This window comes from Anolis carolinensis, chromosome 1 (assembly GCF_035594765.1).
Source record: "Anolis carolinensis isolate JA03-04 chromosome 1, rAnoCar3.1.pri, whole genome shotgun sequence".
In the NCBI taxonomy this organism is placed as follows: domain Eukaryota; kingdom Metazoa; phylum Chordata; class Lepidosauria; order Squamata; family Dactyloidae; genus Anolis; species Anolis carolinensis.
The window spans coordinates 303,181,636-303,206,365 of NC_085841.1; the positions used below are offsets into that span (position 1 = coordinate 303,181,636).

General features: G+C 37.5%; 1 protein-coding gene across 7 annotated transcripts in view; it reads right to left on the reverse strand.

Moving 5' to 3' along the window:
* Window positions 1–24,730, reverse strand: part of ckap5 (cytoskeleton associated protein 5) — a 76,327-nt gene that overhangs the window by 21,778 nt on the left and 29,819 nt on the right. For 6 of the 7 annotated variants that reach the window (XM_062963806.1, XM_062963721.1, XM_062963518.1 and 3 more), the window contains exons 12-29: window positions 24,195–24,323; window positions 22,995–23,177; window positions 21,176–21,289; window positions 20,165–20,275; window positions 18,552–18,644; window positions 17,785–17,970; window positions 17,261–17,355; window positions 13,600–13,657; window positions 13,395–13,520; window positions 9,707–9,846; window positions 9,364–9,538; window positions 8,643–8,756; window positions 7,061–7,189; window positions 5,864–6,058; window positions 5,394–5,526; window positions 3,851–3,939; window positions 1,601–1,669; window positions 1,115–1,240 (exon numbers count right to left, since the gene is read on the reverse strand). In XM_062963806.1, coding sequence (XP_062819876.1) covers window positions 1,115–1,240; window positions 1,601–1,669; window positions 3,851–3,939; window positions 5,394–5,526; window positions 5,864–6,058; window positions 7,061–7,189; window positions 8,643–8,756; window positions 9,364–9,538; window positions 9,707–9,846; window positions 13,395–13,520; window positions 13,600–13,657; window positions 17,261–17,355; window positions 17,785–17,970; window positions 18,552–18,644; window positions 20,165–20,275; window positions 21,176–21,289; window positions 22,995–23,177; window positions 24,195–24,323 — 2,265 coding nt within the window. The remainder of the gene's footprint in view (window positions 1–1,114; window positions 1,241–1,600; window positions 1,670–3,850; window positions 3,940–5,393; window positions 5,527–5,863; window positions 6,059–7,060; window positions 7,190–8,642; window positions 8,757–9,363; window positions 9,539–9,706; window positions 9,847–13,394; window positions 13,521–13,599; window positions 13,658–17,260; window positions 17,356–17,784; window positions 17,971–18,551; window positions 18,645–20,164; window positions 20,276–21,175; window positions 21,290–22,994; window positions 23,178–24,194; window positions 24,324–24,730) is intronic. The other variant, XM_008104887.3, reaches the window with a different exon arrangement.

A 24,730-nucleotide genomic window follows, 5' to 3' on the forward strand; every position in this document is an offset into this window, starting at 1 on the left:
TAAGTAATCTAAGTTTATAACTACATTCAAAGTCAGGAGAACTTTTGTTAATTTAAACAAATGTAAACCACGCGGCTTATGATTCTGTCATTGTGAGTTACTGTGTATATCAGGAGTGAGAACTATCCCCTGCTTCAGTTGTTGTACATTGCAACTCCCATCTTTTCCTCACTCCTGGCTATATTGGCAAGGGCTTCTGGGACTTGCAATTTAACATCTGGGTGGCAGCATATTCCCATGCTAGTATAGGCAAAGTGAGTTCCTTATAGTTTGTAATGATAAATGCCAATTAATTTTAAACAAGACACAAATGCTTCCAATATGTTCTACACAACTAAATCCAAAAACTGTGAGAGCCTAAGGCTTGCTTCTGCTAATTTAAGTAGTGCAAACCCATGGTTTACTATTGAATCCACTAAAGGCTGCTGAGTTTAATACATAGTTTTTCCTAGTAAGCATACTTCTGCTCAATCAGTTAAGTTCTCTTAAAGAGATAATCAGGGATCATCTAACAAGTTTCAAGGTTCAACATATTAATATTTTCTTATCACTTTTGCTCATTGTGAATTTAATGACCATTGTGCTTTTTTTTTTTTACTGTAAGAGCATGTTCATGACCTCTTTCCAAACTTCCATGGCTATGAGACAAGTACTGCAATACAAATATTTTTATTACTGCAAACCCATTCACAACCACAATTATTTCATGCTGGATTCTTCCCTCCATTAGACTTCCTACACAATTTGAAGTCCTTTGTCATACACAAGTATAAAAACACAGTAGTAGTACCTGGCACTGTATACCATGATAAAAAAGAAATCAACAAATTCTCACACATTTTGAAAACTTAATACAAATGCACGCTTGCCTATTTAACTGAATGATCCATCATACTGTCAGCAAAGCCTTTTTTCAGAAACCACGAAAAGAGTTCTTCTTTATACATGTCTCTTTAAGCGGTTTTGGTATTAAATATACAAAAAGGTATTGCCTACAAAGAATGTATGCTTCAAGTATCTCACTAAATATCTCAGGTATATTAGGAACCTGAGCTAAGAACAAGATGATTTTTATGCATGGTTTTCAAGATCAGTCAGTGTCTATGTCCCTCACCTTTAATCCCTTTTCGTCTTTCATCCTTTGCTCTTTCCCATTGGGAACAAAGATAAAAACTGGGCCAGATCTGTCATCATCTTCTTTCAAGTTGGACTTGCTTGGTACCTTTTTCCCTTGTATACCCTAAAACAAAATAATAGTGAGAATTCTTCTCTGAAACTGCAATACAATCACTCCATTTTAGGCTGCAATTCTATACATACTTCTCAGGTCATAAGTCCTGATGAACTCACCAAGACTTACTTCTGAATAGAAATGTATAACACTGCACTCAAAGAAAGCTTTATGAAAAACACATTCTATCCCATAAAGCATGCAGGACAAAGATCTTACCACTAGAGAAGTTGCGTTAGAAAGTGCACTGTAACCATCAAGTATATGTCTTAGTACTATAAAGAGAAACCCACCATAGTGCCCCACAGTTTTAGTATAGCAAGTGTAGAGGGGTCAGTGCACTAGTCATTATTTGTATGCACTTATTACCTGTTTGCTAGACCTGTTCTTTGTCAGATTGCTATTGCCTTTGGAGGGGCTTGTATTAACATCAGAATGCTGAAACAAGTCATAAAATGCTCAATGGTTAATGGCAGGTTTTAAATTAATTATCTTGAAACTTCAGACTTACTATGTTTGCCACATCAGGATTATTTTTGAAGCTGCTTAACAATACATGAAACATATTATGGAATATCATTTGCTATAAGGAAACCTGACACACCTACTCACAAGTTCCATATATGCAAATACGACACATATTAGAATGGTAAATCTTCACAACTTTGAATTGATGGTACATTTCTCCTAAATATACAGGCTTTACAGACAGGTCCTTTAAATAGCTATTTTAAAATAGATATAACAGATTTTAATGTTTGTGTATATTTATAATTATTTTATGGCCTGGCATGGAGGGTTTGCCTTATATATATAATCATAGAATCATAGAATAGTAGAGTTGGAAGAGACCTCATGGGCCATCCAGTCCAACCCCCTGCCAAGAAGCAGGAAATCGCATTCAAAGCAACCCCGACAGATGGCCATCCAGCCTCTGCTTAAAAGCCTCCAAAGAAGGAGCCCTGTTGTGCTCCGCCCTGAGTCCCCTTCGGGGTGAGAAGGGCAGAATATAAATGTGTTAAATAAATAAATAAATAAATTCTTTACACACAGAAAGGTTTATTGGGTTCAAAAATTCCAGAATAGCCTTTAATCTTTCAAAAAACAAATCTGTGTATGTGTAATGTGCCTTTAGTAGTCTATTGACTTCTGGCAACTATGAATTTGATAGGGTTTTCTTAAGGAAGGAATATTCAGAGGTGGTTTTACCAGTTCCTTCCTCTGAAATATAGGCTACTAACATCACTCTTTAAATTACTTTTCGGGAAAGGAAGGCTTCTTAGTAATTATGCTAATAATTTAAAGATTGACATGAGAACCTAGACAGCATCAACAAGGAAAAGTAAGCCAGTAACTTTCTAAAAGCACCTGAAGCAAACTATTTACAGTGTTTCAGGGATCTTTTCTAAGTCATTTCAATGTAAGCCAGAACTCGGAGGTTTTCGGATCATCTCATCCCAACCTGAGCCCTCTATACAAAAAGGTCCAGTTTGAACCAAACAATAGGATTAGCAGTATATCAAAGTGTGTGAAACTGTTCATTACCTAAGTACAAAAGCTTAGGTAATTGCTGATGATATGGTAAATACCCTAAAGACACCAGATCCCATCTGATTATGGAAGCTATGCAGAGTTAGCCTTAGTTAATACTTGGATGGTAGACTGTCATAAGCCATAAGCAACATATATATGCCTATTGACAGCTGAAGCCCACAATATATGGGAAGGAACACTCTGAAATTTCTTTGCCAAAGAGGGTTACCCAAATACCCTTTCAAGCAAAACTGTGTCCATTTGGTATCTAACAATTGCAGTGACCTTTTGTTAGACAGCACAAAGTAAGTCTGAGATCACACATGTAAAACGCAAGGCCCCACAGACCAAATCCAGCCCACCATATCATTTTATGTGGCCTACAAGGCTTTCAATACTAGGGCAATATAAGACTGATATGGTCCTTGGTGAAAATGAGATTGACACTACTGTCTTAGATCAAAATGCTCTTGTTCAAGTTGAAACTGTAAGCAACTTTGAGTGTCAGAATCAGACACACACAAGAGAAGCAACCAATCACAGACACTATTGAGTCTTATGAAACCATCCGACATTTCACTTTCCCCCACTAATGGTACTCCAAGTGGCTTACAATAAAATAATGCAAAATGAATTAAAACATACAATGAAAACACAACTGTTAATACACAATTTAAAATACATAAATAACATGAAAGCAGAGCACTCCTTAGTTTGGAAGGCCCTTCCACTGCAGGCAAGCAAAAGGTCTGCCTTAGTAAAAGGAAGCCATTAAGCTATCCTTTGTATGAAATTCAAGAAATTGAGAACTAAGGAATAAGTAGGCCCCGTTTATTAGCTGGATTAGGATGTGCTTCATGATGAGTGGGTGACATGTAACATTGATATTTGAAGCATTATGTATTGTCTTTTAAAAACATTCACATAAACTAAAAAAAAAATCACTCCACTGATGTCAGTTAAAAGTTCTCAGAGTGAAGAGGATATGATGGAATATTACAAATATACATGGCTTAGTAAAACCAATTACAGGTATCATGCAAAAAAACAAAAAACAAAAACCAAAAACAAAACAAAACACTTTACCTTGGTTTTAGGGGCAGTCCCTCCTGCTTTGGGCTTTTTGGCATCTGGCTTGGTTTCCACAGTGCTGGATGAAAAATCTTCACTAGAACCTTTAAGAGCAGGAAATGTAATATAGTGTGAACTACAATAGCACAATTACCCACACACAAAAACGTTTGGGCTAACATTTCTCAAAATGATATTTCACATTGTTATACTGCAACTACTCTGACACTAAGATAATTTTCAAAAGGGATTTGCTGTATGAAAAGAATAGATTTCTGCTAAAATGCTGAGGATTTTCAGGCTCTTTAGTATGTCTGGCTACTTTTATTTAGACCAAAGTTTCATCTTGAAGGAAAATAATCACTGTCAGACAACATATACCCTGAAACTTTACAGCTATACCAAGATCCCATCCAATTGTACATCAAAGACTGAACTGACCAAACTTTAAAATACTGAGGCCTGTAATTTAGAATTAACCCAGTTCTTTGTACAAATAGAACTGGGTTAACTCTGTTTATACTATAGAACTACAGAAGTAGACACTATAGAAAAGGAAATTTAGATCTGCACAATGAATTGGTAAGTCAACACTTATACAAGTTCAACTGATTCGATGAATGTAGTCTTTATGAAACTAGCAACTGGATATAAAATATTTGGGCTAGTATTTAGTGATATACGTTTTTGTCCTAGTAATATACTAATATAGTAGGACAAAAACTCATTTATCGGCTCAGCAAAAAATGTAGAAGCAAGTCAGACAGCTCTCATCTTTTGTGTCTTAAAATGGCTTCATCTTTGCCTAACAGGAAATCATTACTCGATATTGATCTCATGTTTCCCTTCTACGAACAGTTAATAAACAGGCAGTCCCCAAGTTACAAACATCTGATTTACGAATGAATCAGTTAAGAATGGGGGTGAGAACAGAAAATGAGAGAAATCTACCCCTAGGAAGTGAAATTCACTCCTGGAAGGGTTATCACGGGGAAAAGGTGTCTCCACTGAAGCTTGATCACCAATCCTTGTTTCAACAACAAGCCAAATTTTTCAAAATCCAATTATAACATGGGCAGAAAGTGAGGTGAAATCTTCTGAACAGGGGCACAGACACCAAAATAAACACCACAGGGGAGTTAACCTTTCCCTATGCTATCCAAAACTGGAAAATACATATTATTTTTGTCCTAGTTACACTAAAAAAGTACCTGTTCCAACTTATATACGAATTCAATCTAAGAATAAACCTACAGAACCTATCTTGTTCATAACTTTGGGACTGCCTTACAATGGTAGCCCGAGAGCGTTCATTTGTATCATACAGTTTATAACCACACAATTTCTTTGATGTCTCCACCAATTTATATTGTTCTTTTAAATTAACATTTTTTTGAGTCCTGATTTGGGCGGGGGACAGGACAGCAGGATACAAATAAAATAATAAACATCATCTCTGAATACACCGCATTTATAAATTGAAAAAAAAATCCATCATTTTTTTTAAACTAAAATTTGTGTTCTGTGGGAAGAAGTTAATGGGATGGAGAAAGACTACCTGATGCAGCTTGTGATTTGGCTGGAGCTGATCCTATCCCTCTGGAAGATGTCTTATTAGGTGGAACAGGTTTGGCAGGCATATTGGCTTTGGCTTTTTCAAGCATGACCAGCACTTGGTCTTTGGAACTTGGCTAGGGAGCAAAAGTGAGACTTTGAAGGGATCGACAATAAAGTTCAACCGTAAGCCACATTTCCCCTTCTTGCAAACTACTCAATGGACATTTTTTTCTCAAACTAACAGTCTTCTAGAAAAAAAAGATAGGAATCACATTCTAAGACCAGCTAATAATAAATATGTCTCACTTAATAAAAAGAAGTTGCACAATTTAAATTTAAAACATTCACCCATCAAAACCATTTTAAATGAATTTAACAGAAACTTACTCATGATATTATTTGCATGCACACACATTTTTCTAAGTTTATTGGCTATATGGCTCTTTAACATATTATGAATATTTGCTGTACCTTCAGCTTGCCAGTGGCTTTGGCCATCTTCTCAAATCCTAGATGCATCATAAAGAAAGGCAATGCATCTTGAGCCTTTTTACGTACATCTCCATTTCGATCCTCTAGGCAACAATACAGGTGAGGCACACATAAAATCAAGTCTGATGGAACACTCCGAAGAGTGGGCAATTTATCAGCCAGCCAACCTAAAAGCTTAAGAGAGAGAGAGAGAGAGAGAGAGAGAGAGAGACAGACAGACAGACAGAGAGATCTTTTAAACATGGAAAAAATAACTACATTGTACAGATTCATATTATTTATTACTCAATGTCAACAAACATTCTTCAAGGTCAGAGGTGGGAAACGTCTGGCTAATGGGCCCTATACGGCCTGCAAAGTCATTTGGTCTTTCTGCTTCTCTCTTTCCCTTATTTGCTTTCTTCTTTCCTGGGAGTCTCTCTCTCTCTCTCTGATAGTCTGGATAACAAGAGAACACATGTACAGATCCTGCTTCCCCTAATGCTGGGCAGCGTAACTTGCCCCACCCACTTATCTTTCTGGCTCGATGCTCTTATCTCCCCTGGCACTCTATGGCAGAGGAACCAGAAATGACTTGCCTTTTATAAGCCTAAGAACACCTGTAAAAAGTTCCAAAATCATGGAACTGTACTATCCAAGCTGTACTAGGGCTGCTGAAGACTAAATATAGAAATCATGAAGTTGATGGTGAGAGAGTATACTACCATGAACCAGAAAACAGCAAGAATGGGTCCTAAAGTTTTCAGAGGATTCCACTAATTAGTAACTGTTTGAGGCAGTAGGACATTCCCACACCAAATGCTGTATGAACAGTTTAGATGCAATGTTACAGAACCAGTTCCATGTGGTCTGAGCCACGAATGTCCACAAGCACTGCCAGAAGTAAAGAATGACGAAGAAAAAGAGCAATCCAATGAATATGATTAAGAATACAGTATACAGGAACTAGTTCAATCATTGCTTGTACAGAGCTCCATTTTGTAAATTTACCCTTTCTCTTGGTAAACCAGTTCTATTTGACATTTGCTGATCTTGTTGAATTGTCTTCTCAGTTGAGAGTATAATGAATATTATGATTTCACTGACTGACACAATTCCATATAAAATGGATTGACTTTATACAGATTCTGTTCATGTGGTATAAACAAAAGCTTATTTTCATGACATTGCCCTTACCTCTTGCCTTAGAAAAGGGTTTTCCTTCTTCAGCTCCTCAGACAGATCCTCCCCTTCCAGCCACTCTTTCATTCCTGTCTGTTCTGTCCAGGCATTCACAGTTGCTAGAGAAGCTGTTCGTACATTGTTCTGAAGCAAACACAAGATGTAAGCAGAAGGTTCCATATATACCAACATTTCCCCATGTTTCCCTTTAAATATTTTGTATTCAGACTTCCATTATTCATAATCATTGGCCAGAGCAGATACGAAATGCAGCCCAAAACATCTGGAGGGCACATGGTGGTAGCATTTCCCCATTCACTCAGAGATTAGGAATCCTACACCAAAAGGTTAAGGCCATGTATGTACTTTATGGACATTTAATCGGAGTAGCACCAAGTATGGCCATCACGATCATGAATTTTAAGAGAAGCATAGGTCGTCATCCACACCCTCCAAATATGCAGTAATCAATTATTGTCCTGGGCCACTTCTGCATACAGGGCACACATAACACAGGAAGCAATGTGATAGTTTTAAGAGTACATCACATTCAAACACAAAGTGGCCTTATAGAATCAAGGGCTGGAAGTTATCTTAGAAGTCATGTATTCAAACCTCACGCTCACAGCAAGAAATGGAAGGCAATATGTAACTAAATAATCCCAATAGATAGATCAAGCAAAGGAAAATGCACCACCTCAACAAACTGCTATAAACTATTTATTATTTCATATATTTATATCCCGTCCACACACACCCCGGTTGCGCGGGGGGGGGGGGGGGGGCGGGGGGGGCGGCGGCGGCGGCGAGCTCAGGGCAGCCTCACAACCGGCAACCATTAGATGACAAACACATATAATTAAAATAACAATTACAGATAAAATAGTTAAAAACTTCAAGTATAAAAACATCCATTTAAAATTGCACAAGTTCAAGGTCATAATCCAAGGTCTGTACATTGTCGGTAACATAAATCATTCTCATTATCGCTGCGTCTGCTGTTCAAATGCTTGGTCCCATAATGATGCTTTAAGTTTTTTTCCTAAAGGAAAGGGGGGGCTGATCTGTTTTCATAAGGGAGGAAGTTCCACAGGGGGGCACCACTAAGGCCCTGTCTCTTGTCCCCACCAATCGCACTTGTGAAGGTGGTGGGACCGAGAGCAGGGTCTTCCCTGACGATCTTAACCCTCAAGGTGGATCATAGAGGGAAATACGTTTGGACAAGTAAGTTGGGCCAGAACCGTTTAGAGCTTTATGGGCTAAAGCCACCCTGTTCTCCTTCAAATGTTAAATGATTTGTTGTAGATTTGTTCTGTGTTGCTCACTATCATAGGACCTACTGTGCCTCATCTTAAGTAAGACAGGTCTTCAGATATCTTAAGATTATTACTTTATCTTCCCTTCCCAAGGAGCTTTCCCAGCTTCTCAATAATTACTCAGGAGCTGTGATTTTCACACTTTTATTTTTCACTCAGGAATTTTCTGTGGTGCATACAATGTTCTTCTGTCATACAGGGGAAGGTTTAGCAATGGGTGACTCGTTCACAGAAAATTTCCCATTCATTCACAATGCTATACTGAGAAATATGCAAATTACCTTGCTGTCTCCAAGGATTGTGATGATGGGAATGCCCAAATTTTTCACATGCTGCTTGATATTTGGGCCCATGGCAGTGGCCAGTTGCTGGAGGATGGTCAGTGTTTGTAGTACCTGAATGGAAAAGGAAAGGTAGAAAGATCTTAAGTCTGCTTTGTCATAGCTACTTCATTTCTAGAAATTAGAAAACTAGAAAAATCCAAACAGTATATACACGAGGTCTAAGATTTATCTTTACAATCCTATATAGAATTACAGTCAGAACTAGAGGCCAATTAATTTCTACATCTTTAAATCAGAGTAAATATTTTACTGCCTTGTAATAGAAACAGAAGCACCATTAAAAGAATGTTATGAAATTTGGCCAGCTGAGCTTGGGAGCATATGTTACAACAGATAACAAAGCCTGATTGTGCTTTTATCTTACTTTTCTATGTTACAACACATTTCCTTTACTCTGATGTCAACAGGGTATGTTCTTTGAAGCATATAGTATCGATAACAACAGGTTTTCCTGTTTGTGCAAAAAGAACTGTATGATCAATAAACAAATTAGTAACTATAGAAATGTAGAGCCCCTTGCTATATAAAAAGAGTTAAATGGCATGAAGACATTACACACAATATTATTATCCCTTTGTGTCTGGTTACAAGATTTAATTGGAGTGGGTATTTGGAGACTGGGATGCAACAAGTTCATTCTGAGGTTTAAATAGCATACCAGGATTTTATTGGAATCATTGAGACGATTCTTCAATGCAGATGCCAGTTCTCCAATGTTTGGCTGTATGAATTTGGCTTCATTAATTATGCCTGCAACTTCATCCAGACCCTCCTTTCGGATCTTCCAGTTTTTATCACCAATCTTAGACACCAATTCAGATGTGATCTTATCACTAAAAAGAGAAGATGTTAGCACCTTACATTTAGCTTCATTTTCATGAGAAAGAAGAAATTATGAGCATTTTATAACAATGATCATAAACAATTCAAATTTATAAACTACATGTTTGTTTTTTTTAGCCTTGAAAGAAGAACTGTCTGTACACCAAGCCACAACACACCTGATATCAGTTCTTGGCAGTAGATCTACAACATCGGTTCCTGCATCTTCCAGTTCTTCTCCTTCTTCACCATCATCTCCACAGCCGACAGTATTTCGGGAATTGCCTCGAGTTGAAGCAGGTGGTGTTTGTCCTTGCATCTAAGTTAGAATATAAACATAAGAGATGACTGAGCAAAATTATAGAGATGGAAATCAATTGTAGTTAGACGGTCCACCACAAACTTGTACAAGAACTGTAAATCACACAAGTTTTGTGAAAAAGTCCAATAGAAGCCTCATTTTGGGTGAAAATCATGGTACAAGGAAATCTGGTATGAGATACTTCAGATAGAACATCTAACAATAATTACAACATTTGAAAAAGTGGTAGACACCATTTAAAATGGGCAGTAGATCGGTTAGAATGTTGCTTGAGAGCAAAGCTCAAGGCAATGAACCACTTGGTTAGATGACTAGATTGAGTGGGGAAAATTCAAAATGAATCTGACTGAGCTCAAATGAAGGCCCATTTTAGAATCTGCAGTTTAAGTCTAAAATTTTTAGTTTAAAAATTGATCCCAAACACCTGGTTCAACTTGTCTACAGGTCCATATAAGTATTGTACCTTAACTCTTTATCAAAAAAATTGAATCATTCCTTTCTCTGAGTAGAGTGGGGCAAAAGGCAGGAGCTGGGAGAACAGAAAAGAAGCCCTGATCCCTTCAAGTCTCTCTATCATGGTTCTACTTCTGCTGTTTGAATGGATGGGCAGGAAAATGGTGGCAGTAGTGGTAACTCTTTCGGGTTTTCCACAAACAAGTGTCACAAACAAGAGCAGACATCCTCAAACTCTGGTCCTCTGGCTGTTTGGGCCTCCAACTCCCAGAAGCCCTAGCAGCTTCTTCAGTGGTCAGGAATTCTGGGAGTTGGGGGCCCAAACAGCTGAACGGCCAGAGTTTGAGGATGCCTGGACTAGAGCCATGATTCTCAAACTATTTTACCACATGGAACACTAAAAAATCTATGAAATCTATTGAAGAATCCTTAAGTGTTTACATCCCATCCCCTTTCATTCTACATCTAAAATACAAGGCTTTTAAATTAAGTATAAAACAAAACAAAATTTTAACATTTATGTTACATATTTTGTAGAGAAGAAATAATGTAACCATAACTTACAAAATATTGCATTACTTATCCCCTTCAAATCCAGTTATTAAAAAATATAATTTTGCAATATTTAAAAATTGTGATTTATTAAAAATTACAAAAAAACCCCACCAATCACAATTTCAACATCCATTATGCATGGTTAGAGTCTCGGAGATTTATGTGCCTTCCCAGCCTTAGCCACACGGTAGCTAACTTGAAGTAACATTTCAAATGCCTTTTCATTGATGCTGGAAGTTGCTTCTCTTTAATTTGTACAATTTACATTGGGAAAATCTGATTGGTTTGTCTTTATAATAACGGATTTGTATGCAGGTGTCTTAGCAGCTCAGTTGGAGCTAATGGGATGTTATTAAATGTCTTAAAGCAGACACACTGGGCATTCGACACACAAGGATCTCTCACAGAGTGAAACAGTATGACAAATATTACACAAGGTATTTCCTCATTTTAGAATAATAGAGTGGAAGAGACCAGGCATCTAGTCCAACCCCCCCTGCCATGCAGAAAAAGTACAATCGAAGTATCCCCGACAGATGGCCATCTAGTCTCTGTTTAACAGCTTCCAAGGAAGGAGCTTCCACCAAACTCTGAGGAAGAGTTTCACTGCTGAACAGCTTTTACATCCAGGAAGTTCTTCCTAAGGTTCAGGTTGAACCTTCTTTCCTGTGTTTTGAATCCATTGCTCTGAGCCCTAGAGTCCTAGTTTCCAGGGCAGCAGAAAATAAGTCTGCTCCCTCTTCCTTATGACACTCTTTCACATATTTATACATGGCTATCATGCCTCCTCTCAAGCTTCTCTTTGGCAGACTAAACATGCCCAGCCTCAGAGCCGGCCCTAGGTATTTTTCAAGTGTAGGCGAACAGAATTTTGGCGCCCCCCCTCCCCAAACCAATCACTGAAAAATAAAAGCGTTGGATAAGCGAAAATGTTGGATAATAAGGAAAGATAAAGGAAAAGCCTATTAAACATCAAATTACATTATGATTTTACAAATTAAGCACCAAAACATCATGTTTTACAACAAATCAATAGAAAAAGCAGTTCAATACATGGTAATGTTATGTAGGAATTACTATATTTGCGAATTTAGCACTAAACCTTGAACAGGGATATAGGGCAGTGTGGATTTAGATAACCCAGATAGCCCTCAGTATTAAAAAAACTCTAAAATCAGGACAATAAATAAAGAACAACACTCTGAAAACAGAAGAAATCCAGACAGTAAACAATCAGGGACAGCTAACACCTCCCAAAAAAAGATTCTCCCAGGCAAGAAGAAGCCAGGCCTTGAAGCCACAGGGCCATTAAATGCTAATCAAGGTGATTAATTACAACATTCACACCTGCTTCAAAGAAAAGTTCTTTCTCTCACCCTGGACCTTCTACAGATATATAAACCCTAGCTTCCAAGTTCCCACAGACCTCACAATCTCTGAAGGCCCCAAAGGTGGGCTCCCGTGGTTTGAAGGTGGGTCTGCGCCGGCCGGAAAGCCCAGCACGGGCACCAGGAGGCCCAGCGTGGCCGCCGGAAGGCCCAAAAGAGAAGGAGGTGGAGAGTGGTGCCCTCCTCCCAGGACAATGGCGCCCCTGGGACGATGGCGCCACAGGCAAGTGCCTAGTTCGCCTTATGGTTGGACCGCCTCTGCCCAGCCTCCTCTGGACATATTCCAGCTTATCACTATCTCTTGTGGTGCTCAAAATTGGAAAGAGTATTCCAGATAAGGTATAATTTTTTTTTCTAAACAGATGTTCTGGGATTGTTACTGTTGTCTTGGACTTCTTCGACACGTTCACTAAGATTGGGTAAATCCTGCTCTAGTTTCCTTTTCAAACCACTTTTTAACTATTTATCCATGACAAACACGTCTTAACACTGAATGATGTGTATTAGGCTTATGCATTTCAGCTAAACCTCGATCCATTTCTGCTGGCCGGATTCTAGTAGTATATGTTTTAAAATGTTTTTATCTCTGTATTGTTTTAATTTGTTTTGATTGTCCACTGCCTTGGAAATCTTTGCAGGTTGAGAGATGATACAGAAATATGTTCAACAAATAAATGAATAAAAATTGCAAATGCTTATAAAAACATTTCATTTTGTTATTGACATTAATGAATTGTTAATACATTTCTCCACCCTCCCTTTCAATGTTAAGAGTATGATATGCATCTGAGATCTTTACTGAATATATTTATTCTGTACATAAAAATAACATTTTAAAAGGTTATGGACAAAATGAAAGTATTTCAGATATAGGCTGACAGGAATTGCAGGTTTACGTAAATGAAATTGTTCCTTGGCTCCTAATATTAACCAGATAAGTTATGAACTGTGATGGCTTAATACAGTTCACATTAGTAAACCGAATTCTAAACTTATTTCAAAATGACTATTTGTATATGTGCTTTTTTCAAAACAGTGAATGACCAAATCAATTCTCTACTTGAAAGCACTACCAGAAATATTAGCTGAAGTTATTATGTTATAATGCTCCCATGCACACAAGAACTTAAGGAATACTTCTAAACTTACTTTTTCAAACTCAGCATCTATTTGTGAAAGGAGAGCAGGCTTTTCATCCTCAAAAAACATCCTCAAAGGGCCCCCCACATATAAATACATGACACCTAATAAGGTAATGGCAGATGTTCTCACAGCCTGTGAAAAATGAAAGAGAAACACTTAATTTCAACTATTCACAGTGTTGAGATCATAACATGAGGAGAAGTTTACTCACGGGATTTGTTGCTGCAAGAGCAGTCTTTACATTGCTGATGAAAGCCTTTACATTCAATCTGAGAGAAGAAAGCATGCAGATTAGCTGAAAGCAGCACATTATGGTCATAAGGCATTCTCATTTGTAACAACGTGTAAGAAAGAAATATAAGATTTATGACTAGATTATACATGTACTTAAATTATTATAGTTCTAAGTTTAAGTCACAGGGAGGGGGAACAGCCCTGCAAATTTCCAGTCTAGACATCTTATCAGCACCATCCAATATGGTCAAACATAAGAGTCATGGGACTTACAGTCCAGTCCAAAATACCTGGAGACTCAAATGTGCCCCATAACTGCCCTCAAAGGTCAGTCGGAGCCAGACACCTTCAGACTACTGGTGAAGGTGTTGCGTAGTAGACCCATATGTGCGATTTCACAGAGACCACACTGAAAAAAGAAGGTCTCCCATAAACGGATTTTGCAAGATCAGTTCTTCTCTGGGGGCCAATTTTATGTTTATTATACAAGATATTTTGTCTACTCTTTGAATTGCATCAATATGCAAAATGTTATCATCAAGAACATATGCAATCATTCCAAGAAGAGAATTAGTTGCCCACATTTCACATTTCTAGAACTGTTGGCTTGAATCCTTTTTGTTGATAACGCTGGTGGCACCCATTTTAAAGAAACTTAAGCAAAACAAACAAAAACCAGAATGCAAACATGCCCTGTGTACTCAGCTTTCAGTCAAGAACTAGAACTTGGTTACTTCAAATGAAACTTGGATTTTGTCTGCATAAAGACACAGATGAAGCCCTGAAGCCAAAGATTTATACTAGAGCAGTTCTACACAACTTGTGGCCCTTCAGGTGTTTTGGACTTCAACTCCCAGAATTCCTGATCACTGGACAAGCTGGCTAAGGCTTCTGGAAGTTGGGGTCTCAAACACCTGGAGGGGCACAGGTTGTGCAGGCCTGCTGACTAGAGGAAAGGTAAATATAGTATGACCCAACGTAACTTGTGAGTGAACGAAAACAAAACATACCACAATACCCCCGCCGTTCAATTCCAGAGCTTATTCAAAACTGGCGTACATACAATTATGTTCATCATTGCCTCATATGACTGATGTTTTTATATCATAAGCTACTTTTTAAGATTCAAAATGCAAAGATTCTCCTGCATATAGTTTACAGTATCCATTAGGAACGCAAGGCACAGGCAAAGGAATCTTACTGTTGTCTCTATTTGGAGAGCAACAGGACTTCCCACTGTGACCCACTTTAATTTCCAATGAGGAACGCTTCAGGGCAGAGGAAATCCCAACACTATCTTTGATCTCAGAGATAGTAGCATGGTTCAATGTGTTGTCGAAGGCTTTCATGGCCGGGATCACAGGGTTGTTGTATGTCTTTTGGGTTGTGTGGCCATGTTCCAGAAGTATTCTCTCCTGACGTTTCGCCCACATCTATGGCAGGCATCCTCAGAGGTTGTGAGGTATGGATAAACTAAGTAAGGAAAGAATATATATCTGTGTAGAGTCCAGGGTGTGGCAAGAGTCCTTTGTCACTGGGAAGCCAGCATTAATGAGGCATGGTTGCCTCAACCTATTTAAATTCCACACAAGGAACACAAGCAGTATGGGGGGAAATATGCTTGACACCTCTGTCTCTGCTGCAGCAGCCTGGTTAAAGGGTAACTTCTACCTTAAGAGAACCAACTACAGCTTATTTCAGCAAATTGATTTATTTGCACTAACCTACTAGGTTACAAATTTCTGTATACTGTTCTATTTTGTTAAATCCTTTTAAAATGGTTTAATGTTGCTTTACTGTCTCTAAGATAATCAGATATGGGACAAGAAACACTTATTGCCAGTGACATTAAGAGCATGCTCTGGGCTTTTTTCAGTACATAGAAAAGGAGAAATGATATCACGGAAGCAGCAAGTCTAGTTAATGTCGAAGGAAGTATACGTTTGCTGTAAGGTCCTATGCATCATTTAGTTCAAGGCTTCCCAAACCTTTTTCACTCATGACCATTTTCTGTCTAAGAAATTTTTAAGCGACCCCAACTATACAGGCATACAAAATCATAATAAATCAGCATTTGCAAGGCTGGTTTTCCCTTTTATGAAGTACTAGCTTGGGGACCTGGCAATGCCCAGGTTATTTGAAAAAGGCATGATTTGTCCTTCAATGCTATGTATTCTGTTTGGAGTGGGTGGACTACAATTCCCAGAATCATGGGTCGATCCTCCCCAAACCCTGCCAGTATTCAAAGTTGGCCATTTTGGGTCTGTGTACCAAGTGTGGTCCAGATCCATCGTTGGCTGGGTTCAGTGCTCTTTGGATGTGGGTGAACTACAACTCCCAGAATCAAGGCCCATTCCCACAAACCCCTGAAGTATGTTCAGTTGGTCATGCGGCTTCTCTGTGAGAAGTTTGGTCTATTGTCTATGTGGGCCAATGTCTCTGGATGCAGGTGAACTATAACTTCCTTTCCCCCAAACTTGTCCAATATGTTCTATTGGTTATGGGGGCTCTGTGTGCCAAGTTTAGTCCTGTTCCATCATCGGTGGGGGTCGAAGTGCTCATTCATTGCAGATAAACTATAAATCCCAGTACCTACTACTCCCAAATGTCCAAGCCAATTCCCCTCAAAACACACCAGTATTCAAATCTGGGCATATCAGGTATGCATGGCAAGTTTGGTCCAGAGCCATCATTGTTTGGGTTCATAGTGTTCTGGGTGTAGGTGAACTACAACTCCTCTAAATTCCCCAGGAGGAGTCACAGTGCTCTGACTTGATGCAGGGTGAACTACAACTTCCACCATGTGGAGTCAATCCCCCAAACTCCTGCTCTGCTGTGTTTGTTCTGCAGACAGATTTGAAAGGGAAGGGTAGGAGGCGGGGTCATGCAGATTTCACACAATGGAGAAATCTGGGATGCCTGCCTGTGGTGGAGGAAAGTGCAAAATCTAGGATGAAATGGTCCCCAAATGAAAGCATTCCTTGGGTGGTGGGCCGTAGTGTTTGGGAAGGACATTGGCAGGGGTTGGGATACATGTTCATGGAGCTCGCTGTAACCGCAATGTCAGTGGAAAAGAATGACTTGCTGGCTCCTCAGTACTGGAAACTATAGCCTGTTTGTGGGGGTCAAAGGTTGTCTGTGTGAGCAGACACCCGTGCCACATACACACATATGGGTTTTCACTTTTATTATGGATATAGATAGCTGAAGCATTTTCTGCAGAGTCTATTGTAAACACTGCCTATTGTTTATAGATTCGTGCAAAGATCTAAAACAGCCACTAGATAGCATTCAGTTAGGATCATGGGCAATCCAACCTCACAGACCTACTCATTTTGCCATCCCTTGTTCTAGTCATTGTCTTGCGGTTTTGCACATGCCTGCCTTCTCTATAATTTCTTAATAGCCCCACCGTTTAGTCATGCTGCTCGCTATATATTTTATGAATGTCATTTTACTGTTATTGCTTTAATTATATATGCTGTTGTCTTATTGTTTTATCTGTTGACCGGGCTTGGTCCCCATGTGAACCACTCCGAGTCCCCTAGGGAAGATTTAAGCGGATTATAAATAAAGTTTTATTATTATTATTATTATTATTATTATTATTATTATTATTCTCATTTTTCAACTCTTACCCTGAAAACCCAAACTCTCGAATTGCATTTGACAGCCAGTTCAATGTTTCCGATTGGTTCTTTGGATTCTTTTGAGAAAAAGCCATGGACATAACCTAGAATCAAAATGGAAGATTTTATTTTTTTTCAAAACACAACCTAATTGTCAGGAATATGTAAATATCTAGACAAATGCAATGAAATTAGAGGAAGGGACACTCACTTTTTTTTGTTTTGTTTTTTTGTTTAGCACAGCAGCTTCCCATATACTAATTTTGCTACAGGTGTGCTAATTATTTTTAGCACCCATTTGTTTCTGATAATTTAAACTGCCCCAAAAATGAGACAGCATGAAATCCAAAACCTGAAAACGATTATGACACTGAATACATTTTTCTGTTAAAAATGAGTAGTTTTAAAACTGGAGCTGGAATTTCACCCACCATTCCCAAACACAAGAAAGAAAAAAGACTGGGTACATAAACAATGCACACAGACATTTCTATGCAAATCTTAGTTGATTTATTATATAGAGTTTCACACACCTGTTCCGCAGTCCAAGGCAATTGACAGGCCTCTGCTATGGCTGTCAGTGCTTCTTTTGCATTATTTCCACATTTCACATCACCAATCTTATCCACAAGACCATCCAACACAATTAGAGCAGAGGTTTTAGAGAACGTTCCCTTCTGAGCGACCAAGGCAACTATACGAAGCTTTATCTGCATCACCTGCAAAAGTGAAATGTAATCACCTTACAGGAGAGCGTATGAATAGTTATATTTGAATAACAGTATACAGTATAACTTAAAAGTAATTAATATTTAATTGACCCATCTGCTTCAGTAATTGCCTCATAGCTTATGATGCACACTCATGTCTGAAGTAGATTAGGTTGACTCTATAAAAGGATTTTTAACATTTTATTCATATTATTATACAATGAATCAAATGTCCACCCCACTCCTGCCACTTTGGAAATATTTCTGAATGGAAATCACAGACTGTTGACAACAATCTGCATTCATACACAGATATCTGGACAAGTTAGCTCCCCAGAAATCACACAGAGAAGAAAGGTCCATATCTTTCCAGGATATTGATCAGCTTGAATTTCCTTTTCTGGGAGCTCCCACATCTACAGAGGCTGTTACGAGGGTCTTTTCCCCATGAAAATTGGCTTAGTAACTAATTCCTAGGAATGCTCAGCTAGTTAAGGGTGTATTGGTTAATTTTATCTTGAAAGCAAAGATCAACTACCGTTTGTTTCTATGGGGTTTACTGTATTAAAAGAAAAACAGAGTTGTCATACCTGAAAGTTGGTCTCCTTCCACCCAGGCTTTTTTGCCAACATCCTTACAAGGGCCTGACAAGGCATTTCAGTTCTGTCCATCAGCTCAACAGCCTTAACAGTTGAGAAGGCAGTTATTAGCCACAGCACATGCAAAGCAATCAACACAAGACAACTGTCTTTTACCAGCCCTACTTCACTCCAATATATTCTCAGGTTATAATGAAGCTTCTTATTTGACAACCACAGAATTGTCACTAAGACATTTTTACTCTCTTTATTTTAAAAGATTTTTTGCATATAGTTAGTGTATACTAATGTGGTTTTCCTATTTTGTGGATATATTTTATTCATTTTAAAATTTGTGTTTGTTTTTAAAACTGTTTATGTAGTTTTAATTGTTTTACATTTTTATTATGAATTAAAAAATGTTTTGGAAGCCACTTTGAATCCCACTCTGGGAGAAAAATGGCTTCTAAATAAATGCAATAAATAAAAGTTTAAAAATACATTTTGAAAAGGTCACTGCAAAGTTTAAACAGAGATAAAGCTTTTGATTTTTGGGTGAACGGATTTCCTGATACATTGTATTAAAGAAGGTCAAAGTAACTGCTGATATACACATATTGCACATGCTGTTTAAGATAAGGACTAAAACCATATTTTAAGATTGTTCAGCATATTAGATTTATGTGTTAGTTCACAGAGTAATTTTCGAACGAAGTTACAGAAAATTAAGAAAAACAGAAAATAATACAATAGACTCTCAGAACTCAAGCAATTGGAACTCTCAAGGCCAAAATTTACTTCAAATAAAAATTGAAACAAAATAATTTTTAGCAGAAATGTTACATTAAATTCAGTTTTCCTTTATTTGTCTTAATTTAATTACTGTATTTCAATATTAATATCAAGTCAATACAGAGCTTATGGTATGGTACAGTATGGGGTATGATATTAATTAGGCCTTTTTAAAATAGTAAATCTCAAGCAACCAGAAATGACATATATCAGACATCTAGCAATCCCATGGCTGCTAGTTAACTGCCAAATCCACTCAAAATATTTCTAGAATATGTTTTAAAACAATAAACAGGGCAGATGTGTTCCAAGCACTACTGAATAGAGAAGGAAAGTGATCACCGCTGCTCTCTGCTGAGAATTCCACTTCAACATTTATATGAGCACTTACTGAACTGAAAAAAGAAGTGTTCAAAATCAAGAATGTTTTGCAAAGATAGACAAATATATGTAAGGAAAAAGCTTAACACACAGTAAAATCTACGTGGCAGGCAGGGGAAATACTCAGAGACTCCACAGGACAAATGAAGGAAAATGAATGGGAAGGAATACAGGGTGTTTGAAAAAGAACTAGGGAGTTCTTTTTCAAACACCCTGTATTAAAATAGAAAATTTGATGGAAAATGCACAGCTAATTTAGTTGAAAAATATTTGATTTGTTATAACAATCCCAAATGTATTAATAAAAATCCATCCAGAAATCTAGGAAGCATAATACAATTTCAAGATTTTCTGTGAGTTGCAGAATAAAAATTAACTAGATACATACATTTAAGAGATTGTTTTTTCTGTTTTAGACTTTACTTACAAATTATCACAGTCAAATTATTTACCTTCTGAAATTCTTCCATGCAAGCAAGCCTTTCCTTCCAGTTGCCACTATCTAGCTGCTGTAGACAAGCAGCTGGGAGGACAGCCGAAGCTTTCTCCTCACACATCTCTATCTATTAGCAGAAAGAAAAGAGAGAAAGGAGTGTCTGATTTTAAAAAAAACCTTTCAATAGCTATACAACATGTAAACACATACTTTCCAATCATACAGTTTTAAAACAATCTCAAATGCTTATTGTATTGATGACTATTAATGGTCGAAGGCTTACTAATATTTATTGTATCAAATCTGCTCATATGCCTCAGAAAAGACAGACTTATTTTCAGCATAAGATCATAGTGAATGAAGTGTGGCCCTGCACCTGCATATATACCTGAAGGTTTCCCACCAGACTCCTCTTCAGGCATTGTGTACCATGTTATGGGGAATCAAAGACAAAAATAAAACAGCCATGATAACATGCCATCTCTGAGATTAACACTATAGTGCTGATATATTCACAATGTATTTCTTAAGAGTAAAGATATGTTTTAGGTTAAACCTTACAAACCTTCTGTAAAATGTCTCACTTACCCTTTTATTATGATTATGAACAACCAAATATTTCTCATAGTAGAAAAACAGACAGTCTGCCAGACCACTTTGTACAATGCACTGAATTAGGGTTCTCATATTTTCTGTTACTTCACTTGTAATATTTAATCAAGAGCATACAACAGTTGACTGTAATCCAAACAAAACATACGCCAGCTACCCTGCCATTTTTGAACCATCTGCATCTTTGCACCCTCAAAACTCCACTTTTATAATCATTCCACCTGCTCTTTAAAGGCAACCCAACAGCTCATTTCAATCTTGTTCTTTGAAAATACCTCCTGAAGCAAAATAAAATAGATCTCCATCTTCATGATAGCAATTTTATAGAAATAAATGCATACCATATGGGAACTAAGGAAACGGGCATATTTTGAAGTATAGGTTTTTCACTGGATTCTAACACATGATAACATACCGAAAGCTCTGGCTCAAATGTCTCCTTTACATCAGCTCCTTTCTTGCCTTTTGTTCCAGCAGTTCCTGTCCCTCCAGCTGCAGTTTGCTTACTCTTCTTTGATGGGCCACCAGCCTAACAGGGAGGAGAAAAAGCTCTTTATATCTCATTTTTCAGTTACAGTAGAGTCTCAGTTATCCAACATTAACAGGCCGGCAGAATGTTGGATAAGCGAATATGTCGAATAAGGAGGGATTAAGGAAAAGCCTATTAAACATCAAATTAGGTTATGATTTTACAAATTAAGCACCAAAACATCATGTTATACAACGAATTTGACAGAAAAAGTAGTTCAATACAAAATAATGCTATGTAGTAATTACTGTATTTACGAATTTAGCACCAAAATATCACGATTTATTGAAAATATCAACTACAAAAAAGCGTTGGATAATCCAGAACGTTGGATAAGCAAGTGTTGGATAAATGAGACTCTACTGTATCAATTTCTAAAGAGGATCGAGAAACTAGTGATCTGATGTATTCAACAAAATGCTAGAGAAAGGCGATCTGCTCAATGAAGGTGCTTCCTCCAGCCCAATATTTCACAATTCCTGTTGCTTCTCATAACAATTCATTAACATCAGGATTTCTCGATTCTCAAGAAACTCTCAAACTGTTGGAGATAAAAGGGTGTAGAAGTCATCTACAGCCCATTGCAGTTTCTTTTCATTCAACCTATTCTAGTCTTCAAGAATGCAATCACTTAAAAAACAGGTTGCAGCTGATGGTTTGCCCATTTTTATAACCACACATTAAACAAAAAACACAAGATTCCTTAATATAAATTATTGCAATCTTCTGTACTGTCCCAAATGTACAGTGAGCCCCCCATAGCCATGGATTCTGTATCCATGGATTCTATCATCCAAGGATTGAAATTATCCCCCCCCCCCAAATAAAAATCGAAAAAGCAAGCCTTCATCTTGCTATTACAGGAAGTCCCCAAGTTACAAACAAAATAGGTTCTGTAAGCTGATTCTTAAATTGAATTTGTGTAAGTCAGAACAGGCGTGTTTTTAAGTGTAACTCAAGCCAAAAAATATTTTAAATCTAGAATAGCATAGGGAAGGGTTACCACTCCTATGGTGTTTGTTTTGCTGTCTGTTCCCCTGTTCAGAAGATTACAACTCATTTTCTGTTCCTATGATACTTGGGTTATTGTTGTGGAAACAAGGATTTATGAGAAAGCTTCAGTTGTAACACCTTTTCCTCATGATAATTGTTTCAAGAGTGAATGTTTGTAACTTGGGGACTCTGCCAGTATATATAAGGGACACCATTTTATGACAACAGTGTATGTAACAGGGCTTTGAGCGACAATGGATTTTGGTATCCACTGAAGGTTCCTGGAAACAAATCCCTTGAACAGCTTGGGCTCATTATACTCAACCATGTAAGGTTGTTCTAATATTGTCAGAAGCCTGTTAGGATAGGTCTTTAAGTAGTATCAACTCTGTTTGGCTTCACACATGGACACATGTGCATATTATGTATTTCAACTGCCATATAATTTAATTGTTTTTAAATTATTAATATCCGATATTTTGAACACTTCATACCAAATAATAGTTAGGATAAAAACCTTAATGAATGAAAACAAAATTTCATATTTTGTCTGTTTTCTCTAGTGATACATTTTTACACATTTCTTTCACAACTTTTAAAGCACTTAAACAGGAAGGAAATCATTTTCGTCAATGAAAAAAATACATGAGCATGCAATCAATTTGTTACATTAACAGAGGATTCCTATTTTGGACAGATTGATTTTTCATACCTTAGCAGCAGACACCTTTTTCATTGGACCCGATTTGGCTGCATTTTCTTTTGTGTCTTTGTCCCCTGCAGCCCCTGAAAGAACTGGAGCCTTCCCAGCAACAGGCTTGTTCTCTTTTCTATCAGCTCCTGCACCAACCCTACTGCCAACAGCCAGCTCTACTTTTTCAGCACACTCTTTTATCTAGCAGACAAAATTAAGAGATCAAATGCATTAGAAAAATGTTTTAGTAAGGAACTAATGTAATCCCCAAGCTTTAAGCTAGGCCTGCACAACCTGTGACCCTCCAGTTGTTTTGACCTCCAACCCCCAGGATGTCAAAACAGCTGGAGCGCCACAAGTTGTGCAGGCCAGCTTTAAGCAATTGTATTACAGCAAAAACACAATGCTGAATAAATGTCTGTTGTTGTTGCTGCTGTTTATTCGTTCAGTTGCTTCTGACTCTTCATGACCTCATGGGCCAGTCTACGCCAGAGCTCCCTGTCGACCGTCACCACCCCCAGCTCCTTCAAAGTCAAGCCAGTCACTTCAAGGATACCATCCATCTATCTTGCCCTTGATCGGCCCCTTTTCCTTTTTCCTTCCTTTTTCCCCAGTGCCATTATCTTCTCCATGTCTAACCCATTCAAAACTCCTCCCCAATGCTGCTGTATTTATTTATTTATTTGCGACATTTACGCGGCCTGCCCTTGTTTTATTGTTTTTTGATTTCTTGATGTAATGCCTATTATTATTTATTGTATTTTTAATGGTGCTATGATATGTTGTTTTTATATTTTATATTGTATTGCTCTGGGCATGGCCCCATGTTAGCCGCCCCGAGTCCCCGTTGGGGAGATAGTGGCGGGGTATAAAGTTTTTTTATTATTATTATTATTATTATTATTATTATTATTATTATTATTATTATATACCGCCCTTCTCACCCCGAAGGGGACTCAGGGCGGTTTACAAGTATATATACATACAATATATTATATTATACAACTATATCGCAATATTATTAGTAATATTGCATGTAATATAAATATACAATTATAATAGTCAATTATAATTATTATTACATTGTATTACATCATAATATTATTGGCCATCTGCAAGGATGTTGCCCAGGGAATGCCCGGATATTTGATGTTTTTACCATCCTTCTCTCTATTTAAATCTTGCAATAGTCTGAAAAGCATGTCAAATGCAACTTACTCGGTCAAGTTTCAGTTTATCCACATCTGTTAGGAAAGGGTTGACCGCTTTCTCCCCAGCCACCTTCAGGGCAGTACCCAAAGCTTCAAATGCTGCATCTCTAACTTCAGGAGCTGAGTCATTAATATGCTGTAGCCAAATATAAGAACTGAATATTCATCTAGTCCACATTCAGCACAAAACGTCTTTTTTAAACGTATTACAGCACCCATTAACGTACATTACTGAAATTCACATTTAATCCTTTTGGTTCTTACCATTTGACCAAATTGTTGAGATACTTTATAAATAGCACAGTAAATCAATGCAAAAAAAAAACACCACAGGTGGCATAAATAATAAACTGTTTGATATTTTTCCCTTTAACTTTCTGAATTCCATTTACAACTATAATAAGGCTTTTCTTTTTCAACCATCAGGATTTCCAAGGGCGTGATAATAAATATCAAATAAACACACAATGAATTTGGCTTCCATAATATTAATAATAATAATAATAATAATTATTATTATTATTATTATTATTCCGTCCGATC